Source organism: Erpetoichthys calabaricus, chromosome 6 (genome assembly GCF_900747795.2).
Source record: "Erpetoichthys calabaricus chromosome 6, fErpCal1.3, whole genome shotgun sequence".
Lineage (NCBI taxonomy): Eukaryota > Metazoa > Chordata > Cladistia > Polypteriformes > Polypteridae > Erpetoichthys > Erpetoichthys calabaricus.
Window position 1 is genome coordinate 185,669,329 of NC_041399.2, and position 9,559 is coordinate 185,678,887.

A 9,559-nucleotide genomic window follows, 5' to 3' on the forward strand; every position below is an offset into this window, starting at 1 on the left:
GCAGAGTGTCACAGTAGTCCAGACGTTACAAGACCAAAGCTTGGGCCAGGAGTTGCATTGCATACTCAGGTATTTTATAGGGTGAATCTGCAAGATCGAGAGACTAGCAACATGATCCCTTAATTACAGCTGGTCATCGATCACCATCCCAAGGTTAGTGGGTGTTAGCAATAATGAGCCAAGCTGAGTAGCGGTGGGGTGCTGAATAGACAGATGATGTGGGATAACAAGAAGGCCTGTCTTTGCCAGGTTGAGCTGGAGTTGGTGTTCCTTCAGGCAGGTTGCAATATTCAGTGAGATACGCAGAGATTTTAGCTGATACCATGGGGTCCTCCAGAAGGAACAGCAGGTATAGATGTGCATCATCAATGTAGCACTGATCGGAGAACCCATGGGACTGGATGACTGGGCCTAGTGAGGAGGTGTATAGAGAGAAGAAGGCCCATCACTGAACCTATGGGGCAACCCCTGTGTGTGCCTGGTGCACCCTTGACATCTTTCCACACCAGGACACATGGTAGGATCTTCCCAAGATTTATGAGTTAAACCACATGAGGTCAGTCTCAGTGAAGTAATGTCAGTGAGGGTGGCAAGGAGGATCTGGTGGTTGACCATGTCAAAGACAGATGAGAGATCTAGGAGGATGAGCACAGATTACATGTTGCTAGGTCTAGCCTCTTGTAATGTGTTGATAACGGTAAGTAGAGCAGTTTTGGTGAAATGGCCCTTCTTGCATTGTGACTGATTAGGACCAGGCAGTCTATTCTGTAGAAAAAAAGGAAGGGACTCAGTTACAGTCAGCACATTCCAATATTCTGGACAGAAAAGAGAGGGGAGGCACTGGTCTGTAATTCCTTGCTTCAGATGGGCCAAGAGCGGGCTTCTTGAGAAAAGGGGTTATTAGGGCCTGATGGAACAACGCAGGAAAAGTGCCTGTGCTTAGGGAGGTGTTGACAATATATGTAACTGCAGAAAGAAGTGATCGGGAGTTGACCCCCATCCCCTCACATCTCTGCCTGGGTAAGTGGACAGGTCGTTGGGTGACAAGACAGGGATTGGAAACATCAGTGATGGAAAGAGGAGAATGTTGTGGTGGGTTCAGGAAGGAGCTGATGGCCAAATGGGGTGATGGGAATTCATTTCTGATGACGGCCATCTTTTCCTAAAAACAAAGTTGCAAGGTCATCAACAGTCAAGCGGGTTGATGGTAGAGGGTTGAGGAGAAAGGTGAAAGCAGAGAACAAACCACAAGTAGCAGAAGTGTTGCTAATCCTGTTTTAAAAGAACTTGGAATGATCCAGCTCCTCAGGTGCAGGTTTTCTGTTCGTCCTCCTTTTTCTATCTTCAAATCAGTCCTTAACACAAATGGGGTTCCAGTAATCCCCTACTGTAGTATATTGTAGTCTGGACCTTTGGAGATTCCATAGTGATATGGAATTATGGGTATTGGGGAGCTTAAAGGAAGTGACATAAAATATAAGACTGTGCAACGTATAATCTAAAAAAAGGACCTGTTAAAGTTTATTACCTTGAACCTGTCTCCGTCTTCTTCCTTTTTATTGGTACAATATTATTGTCCATAGATATAACACTGGCGACGAGGATGCGACGGATTTAAAAGTGCACCGCTATGGCTACGCAACGTGTAAAGTAAGTTTTTTTTTTTCCGCCGGAGAGGAAAGAGAAAAGCTGCAAGTTTTTTTTTCTATTTCTGTGGTAACGTTTCTTAGTCATTCACTGAAGATAAGCACAAGGGATAAAATGGCAATGATAACGGGACATTTCGGGCCATTCGATGATTCAGTTGAGCAATGGGGCGATTATAAAGAGCGATTTGAGTTTTTTGTGAAAGCCAACGCCATTGACGATGACTTGAAAGTGCCGACATTTCTTAGCGTTATCGGGGCAAAGACATTTAGTCTACTGAGAAGTTTGGTACGGCCAGGAAAACCCGGCGACAAGTCATTTGATGATATTGCAAAGATTCTGGACTCACATTTTTCGCCTAAGCCGTTATTAATAGCTGAAAGATTTAGATTTCACAAACGAAACCAGGAAGAAGGCGAGTCTGTTGCTCAATATGTAGCGGTACTCAAGAAACTTACAGAATATTGTGAATTTGGTGCTAATTTGGATGACGCCTTAAGGGACAGGCTAGTGTGCGGATTGAGAAGTGAGGGCCTTCAGAAGCGGTTACTCACTGAGGCCAACCTCACATTGCAGAAAGCGATTGAGATAGCCGTGTCTATGGAGCTGGCTGCTAAAGAAGCACAGCAGTTAGGGGCAGCTGCTAGAGTACACAGAGTGCAAGCAGACTCAAACAAACAAACAGGGGGCACCAAACAGTGTTACAGATGTGGAAAGATGGATCACCATCCAGCGAATTGCTGGGCAAAAGAACTCATATGCCGTAGCTGTAAAAAAAAAGGGCACGTGGAGCGTGCATGTAGAGCAAAGAGAAAGGAAGGCACAGACAAGGGGGAAACAGGGAAAGATAAAAAGGCATCCTGGTCTTATAAAAAGAAAAATTTGCACGTGGTACAGAAAGAAAATAAAACTGACAGTGAGACTGATTCTGAGGCTGAGCTACTAATTAAAACACTGAATAAAAAAAGAGGCTCAGCAGCATATACTATTACTGCCATGCTGGAAGGGCACCCTGTGAAGATGGAGGTGGATACTGGAGCAGCGGTCTCCCTAATATCAGAGAAACTGTTTAAGAAAAAATTAAATCACCTTCCACTGAAACACCCTAAGATCATAATAAAGACATACACTGGGGAGAGTGTGCCTATGTTGGGTAAAACAAAGGTTCAGGTTGAACTAAATGGGCAAAGAACCAAATTGCCTGTATATATTGTAAAAGGTGATTATCCAGCTCTGATGGGCAGATCGTGGCTAGAAAAAGTACAGTTGGATTGGACCAAAGTGAGTGCTGTGTCTGTTGAACAGTCCGAGTTGAATTTGGTCCTGAGAAAGCACCAAGCTGTATTCCAAGAGGAACTGGGGAGTATAACAGGGATTAAAGTGACACTCCGGGTGCAACAAAATTGTCAGCCAAGATTTTTAAAGGCAAGGAGTGTTCCTTACGCTTTAAGACCTAAGGTGGAGGCGGACATTGACCGGCTTGTCAAACTAGGAGTCCTAGACCCTGTTTCTCATTCTGAGTGGGCCACACCTGTGGTTCCGGTGGTCAAGTCTGATGGATCTGTACAATTATGTGGGGACTTTAAGGTAACAGTTAACCCTGTTCTCATAGCTGAGCAATACCCCCTTCCTGTGATTGAAGATATTTTTGCTGGATTAGCTGGGGGAAACAAATTTAGTAAAATAGACCTCAGCCAAGCATACTTGCAAATGCATGTAGATGAGGACTCACAAAAGTACCTCACCATAACAACACATAAAGGGCTGTACCGTTATTGTCGTTTACCCTTTGGAATTACTTCAGCACCAGCTTTATTTCAGCGTGCCATGGATCAGATCCTTAGTGGATTACCAGGGGTACAGTGTTACCTGGATGACATCCTGGTCACAGGGCGAGATGACAAGGAGCACATGGCCAATCTGGATAAAACCTTAAGCAGGCTAGAAAAGTATGGGCTGCGTGTAAACAAGGAGAAATGTGACTTTTTCAAAATGTCTGTGGAGTACCTAGGACATGTTATTGATTCTGAGGGGTTGCACACAGCTCCTTCAAAAGTGAAGGCAATAGTAGATGCCCCTGCTCCAAGCAATGTCAGCCAACTGAGATCATTCTTGGGTCTCGTGAACTATTATGGGCGTTTCATTCCACAGCTAGCAACGTTGTTGAAACCACTCCATGAGTTGCTGTGTGAGAGTAGACCCTGGAAATGGTCACAGGAGTGTGAAACGACATTTAGCAAAACCAAGGCCGCGCTGGCTGATAAAAGAGTTTTAACACATTTTGACCCATCCTTACCAATTCAGTTAGCTTGCGATGCATCCCCTTACGGTGTTGGGGCTGTGGTGTCGCATATTATGTCAACAGGTGAGGAGCGACCAATTGCATTTGCGTCAAGAACATTGAGTAAAACTGAAACAAAATATCCTCAAATTGAAAAAGAGGCTTTAAGCATCATTTTTGGAATAAAGAAATTCCACACTTACCTCTTTGGTCGAAAATTTACCCTGCTAACAGACCACAGACCTCTCACGTCTATTTTTGGCTCACACACTGGTGTACCATCTATGGCAGCAAGCAGACTGCAGCGCTGGGCATTGCTCCTTGGGGCTCACAATTATGAGATCAAATACAGGCGTTCGGAGGCACATGGAAATGCAGATGGTTTGTCAAGACTTCCCCTACCTGACCAACCCAGAGAACAAGGGCAAAAGATTTTTTACTTTAAGATGGTGGAAAATGCACCTATCACTGCCCACCAGATTAAGCAAGAAACCAAGGGTGATTATACACTGTCAAAACTACTCACCTGCATTCTTAAAGGGCAGGACCTTAGCACCCTTAATGCACTGCCTGATGTTCAGCCTTACCTTTCACGGGGAAAGGAGCTATCTGTGACAGCAGGATGCCTCATGTGGGGCATGCGAGTAATTATACCACAAAGGTTGAGGAAACCCATTCTGGATGAGTTACATCTTGGACACTGTGGTATAGTCCGAATGAAAGAGCTAGCCTGGAGTTATTTTTGGTGGCCTGGACTGGATCGTGATATTGAGGAAAAGGCAAATTCATGTTCATCATGTCAAGGCCTCAGAAATATGCCAAGTCCAGCACCATTGCATCCATGGGAATGGCCTGCCAGTCCTTGGCAACGCGTTCATTTAGATTTTGCAGGACCTGTAGAGGGTGTTATGGTTCTGGTCGCAGTGGATGCACATTCTAAGTGGCCTGAGATCACTGTCATGCCCGACATCACTTCAGAAAAGACAATCCAAACCTTAAGAGAGATGTTTGCACGTTTTGGACTGCCAGAGCAGATCGTGACGGATAATGGGCCTTCTTTTGTATCCCAAGAAATGGAAGAATTCCTAAAAGGTAATGGTATTAAACATCTCCTATCCAGCCCTTATCATCCTTCAACTAATGGCCTGGCTGAAAGAATGGTGCAAACCCTTAAACATGCTCTTAAAGCATCCAAAAGTGAAGCACCATTCAAACAACGTCTTTATACCTTTCTTCTTAAATATCGTAACACACCCCATGCAACAACAGGTATGTCACCAGCTGATCTGTTCCTAAAAAGGCAGCTGAGAACACGTCTTGATTTGTTGAGACCAGCTACCACTCAAATGAGAGTTTATGATAAGCAGCACGATCAAGTAAAACAACGTGCCAAGCGGGCTAAAGATCGTGAGTTTTTCAGTGGAGATGCTGTCCTTGCTCGTAACTATTCCACCACTGAGAAATGGGTACCAGCAACCATTCTTCAAAAGACTGGACCTGTCTCTTATAAGGTATGCACACGAGACCACCAGACATGGAGACGACATGTTGAACAGCTGTTACCCTCTATACCTGTTGAAGAAGCCGGTAGCACAGAAACGTCTGAGGAACCTAGTTTTAGTGAGTTGATCCAAAGCCAGCCAGGAATACCACCTGACTCTACTGTTTCAATTCCTGCCGATGCTGTCGTGCCAAGGTTACCTGAGGTTGCCTTAGGGGATGAACACACCTCAGCTGTACGACGTAACCCTCTCAGAAGCAGGAAGCCTCCTGACCGTCTTAACTTATGAAAACTAACTATATGTATATGGAGATAAAGGCACAAAATAATACCTTATGTTAGCAGGATGTTGAGCTCATTTATCCTCTTTCCTTTGTTGGAATGTAATTGCATTGATAACAGTATGTGTTCTGTTTCATGTTTATTTTCCTGTTCTTAATAGCAGATGTTGTTTGTTATATGTTAGTCGAGTTTACAATTTTAAGCGGGAAGGAATATGTAGTATATTGTAGTCTGGACCTTTGGAGATTCCATAGTGATAAGGAATTATGGGTATTGGGGAGCTTAAAGGAAGTGACATAAAATATAAGACTGTGCAACGTATAATCTAAAAAAAGGACCTGTTAAAGTTTATTACCTTGAACCTGTCTCCGTCTTCTTCCTTTTTATTGGTACAATATTATTGTCCATAGATATAACACCTACACTCCCTTCCCACCCTCTTCATCCATTTTCCTGTTTATAATCTCCCAACATTAGGCCAGTTTTGTCCCTATAAAAGTCTTTCTCCTCCTTCCATCTCGTGGAATTCAATCCTTAACAATAGCTTTGGATCCTCAAACAACCCTATTTCTCAGCATATGCAATTTCAATTTGTACATTGCCTGTACCTGACCCCTCATAAACATCATGCTATACATTTGGCTGCTGATTCCATTTGTCACTTGTGCCCTCTAAATGTCTCTGCCACTTTTCTCCATATGTTTAGGCACTGCCCCTAGTTTCTGCTTTTAGGACGAATGTTTCCATTTGCCTATCCAATATTTTTTCTGTTAGTATTTCCCTTTTGCCCCATAGATTTCTCCTCCTGGACTTCTGTCCAGTTGAGGTTTTCCTGGCCAGGTGACATCTCTGCTAAACTTATCTCAGTCCCTTGCTGGAACTCTCCTGACTCACTCACTGTTAACTTCTGGAAATCCTCTTCCTTTAATCTCACCATACTTGAACTTTCATCTACGTGGAGCATCTGGCTCCAATATAAAGATGTGCCAAGCCGATGTGCTTGTTGTTCGGAGCCGGCTGGCAAGGGGTCCACACAAAGCCAATTATTAAGAATCCTTAATTCTCCCCTTTTCTTATCGTGCTTTCTCCTCAAGGGCTTGCTGTGTCTGTTTAGTCTCTCACCAGTCTTCATGGGCATCAGTAAATCAATAGTGCTCTCCATACTGTTCGGGACAAAGTCACATTTATTTTTTATTTACCCATCTGCTCCACAGTTTAAAATTACAAATCAAACATTTCAGATGTGATTAAAGTGCGTATTATAGACTTTCATTTTGGTCAATAAGCTATACTAAATATGACGGCTTCAGTGTACCTACCATTGCTGTATCCTAGACATTATGGTGTCCTGAAATGTGGGGACCATGTAGAAAAAGTGATGTCCTTTCTACATGGTGTGACTGAATTGTATGCTGATCCCCCTAAATGAACGTCTACAACTTGCACTTTAATCTCCTCCGAGTTGTTTGATTTGTAATTTTAAATTGGGGAACAGACGGATTAAATCAAAAAATAAATGTGTCTTTGTCTCAAACATTATGGAGGGCACTATGTATAAACTCATCTTTAGAGGGCTGTTTTGGGTTTAGGTGCTGTGTTCCCTTCTGTGTGTGTGTTTTTCTGTTCTTTTGTGATCACAAACAGCAGAGTTCAGCTTGATGTATACCTATGAGCTGACATTCTTGCATATGAATATCATTGACAATCAAGCCAGCATCCGTCACTGCCTGCGCATTACACAATCCACGTATGAGCCCGATCTCCTTGGATTTTCTCCTTCTGCTTCACATTTCATTATTTTCATACAGTAGCCGATACTCAGAACTAACTGCCCCATTTTAGGGGTCAATGCTTGCTGTGACCCTGCTATGGCTAACCGGGTTTGGGGGAAAAAAAAAAAAATCAATCCTCCCAATTAAACATTTTCAAACTCACTCAGTAAAGCATTTAGATGTCTTGTGACCTGCTTGGTTAAATTTGGGACCCCAACCCCCACTGCCAAAGTTAAGGGACTGACTGCAATGTTGTGTTCTTGAAATTTCAGTCCAAAATGCAGAACTTTATGACAACTGAGAGTAGCACAACTGTCTTGATGTTATTTTTATGTCACAACCAAAATACTGTGTTGTTTTTGAAAAGAAGCCCACCCCCGCTGGAAATCAACTAAAATAATTGGCCAAATGTGCAGGAAGCCACAGACCTGACAAAGGTGAAACGGCCACTGGAAGCAACATCAGCAGAAGTGGTGCACACCTGGAGCTTCATGAACCGACCTTCCACAGTCGAGCAGTTGTACACAAGTAGTGCTGAGCTGCGGTGGTGTTAAGCAGGCTGCCACTGGACTGGTGTGATGAATCATTCGTCACTACCTAGCAGCCTGATGGATGAATCTTCTTTGGTGGATGTAAGGAGAACACAATCTTCCAGACCGCATAGTGCCGACTGTAAAGTTTGGTGGAGGGTGAACAAAGGCCCGGGACTGTTTTTCAGGGTTTGGGCCTAGGCCCCTTTGTACCAGGGAAGGGTACTGTAAATGCTACAAGCATACAAAGACATTTTAGAAAAACGTGCACTTCCAACTTTGTGGCAAAACATTGTGAGAGATCCCTTTTCTGCTCCAGCAGGTCTGTGCCAATGTTTACAAAGCCATGACCATAAAGACACAGAAGACCTCATGTTTAAGAAGGGAGATGAGGGTTAGCGAGCAGCAGTATGTGAGGTTTGCACTGAGCGTGTTGATGGAGAAGTATAGAGAAGGCCAGAAGGAGTTACATTGCATCTTTGTGGAGCTGGAGAAAGCATATGACAGGGTGCCTCGAGAGGAGCTGTGGTATTATATGAGGAAGTCGGGAGTGGCAGAGAAGTACATAAGAGTTGTACAGGATATGTACGAGGAGAGTGTGACAGTGGTGAGGCCTGCAGTAGGAGTGATGGATGCATTCAAGGTGGAGGTGGGATTACATCAGGGATTGGCTCTGAGCCCTTTCTTATTTGCAATGGTGATTGACAGGTTGACAGATGAGATTAGACAGGAGTCCCCGTGGACTATGATGTTTGCTGATGACATTGTGATCTGTATCGATAGTAGGGAGCAGATTGAGGAGACCCTGGAGAGGTGGACATATGCTGTGGAGAGGAATGAAGGTCAGTAGGAACAAGACAGAATACATGTGTGTAAATGAGAGGGAGGTCAGTGGAATTGTGAGGATGTGAGGATGCAAGGAATTGGCAAAGGTAGATGAGTTTAAATACTTGGGATCAACAGTACAGATTAATGGGGATTGTGGAAGAGGGTGAAAAAGAGAGTACAGGCAGGGTGGAATGGGTGGAGAAGTGTGTCAGGAGTAATTTGTGACAGACAGATAGTGAAAAGAGTGAAAGGGAAGGTCTACAGGACGGTAGAGAGACCAGCTGTGTTATATGGGTTGGAGACGATGGCACTGACCAGAAAGCAGGAGACAGAGCTGGAGGTAGCAGAGTTAAAGATGCTAAGATTTGCAATGGGTGTGACGAGGATGGATAGGATTAGAAATGAGGACATTAGAGGGTCAGCTCAAGTTGGACGATTAGGAGACAAAGTCAGAGAGTTGAGATTGCATTGATTTGGACATGTGCAGAGGAGAGATGCTAGGTATATTGGGAGAAGGATGCTAAGGATAGAGCTGCCAGGCAAGAGGAAAAGAGGAAGTCCTAAAAGGAGGTTTATGGATGTGGTGAGAGAGGACATGCAGGTGATGGGTGTAACAGAGCAAGATACAGAGGACAGAAAGATATGGAAGAAGATGATCCACTGTGGCGACCCCTAACTGGAGCAGCCAAAAGAAGATGAAGAAGAAAGCATGAAAAGT

General features: G+C 43.9%; 1 protein-coding gene across 1 annotated transcript; it reads left to right on the forward strand.

Annotated features, from left to right (window-relative positions):
* Positions 1–1,761: 1,761 nt before the first annotated feature.
* LOC114653136 (uncharacterized protein K02A2.6-like) lies at positions 1,762–5,718 on the forward strand. The gene is made up of 2 exons (XM_051928794.1): positions 1,762–2,295; positions 2,545–5,718. The coding sequence occupies exons 1-2, from the start codon at positions 1,762–1,764 to the stop codon at positions 5,716–5,718; spliced, it is 3,708 nt and encodes a 1,235-aa protein (XP_051784754.1).
* The last annotated feature ends 3,841 nt before the right edge of the window (positions 5,719–9,559 follow it).

What these genes read in the sequence shown, in the direction of transcription:
- LOC114653136 (XM_051928794.1), top strand. Translation starts at nt 1,762, where the DNA reads ATGGCAATGATAACGGGACATTTCGGGCCATTCGATGATTCAGTTGAG. An exon ending in AGTTAGGGGCAGCTGCTAGA is followed by an intron (nt 2,296 to 2,544) that starts GTACACAGAGTG and finishes CACGTGGTACAG; the next exon opens with AAAGAAAATAAAACTGACAG.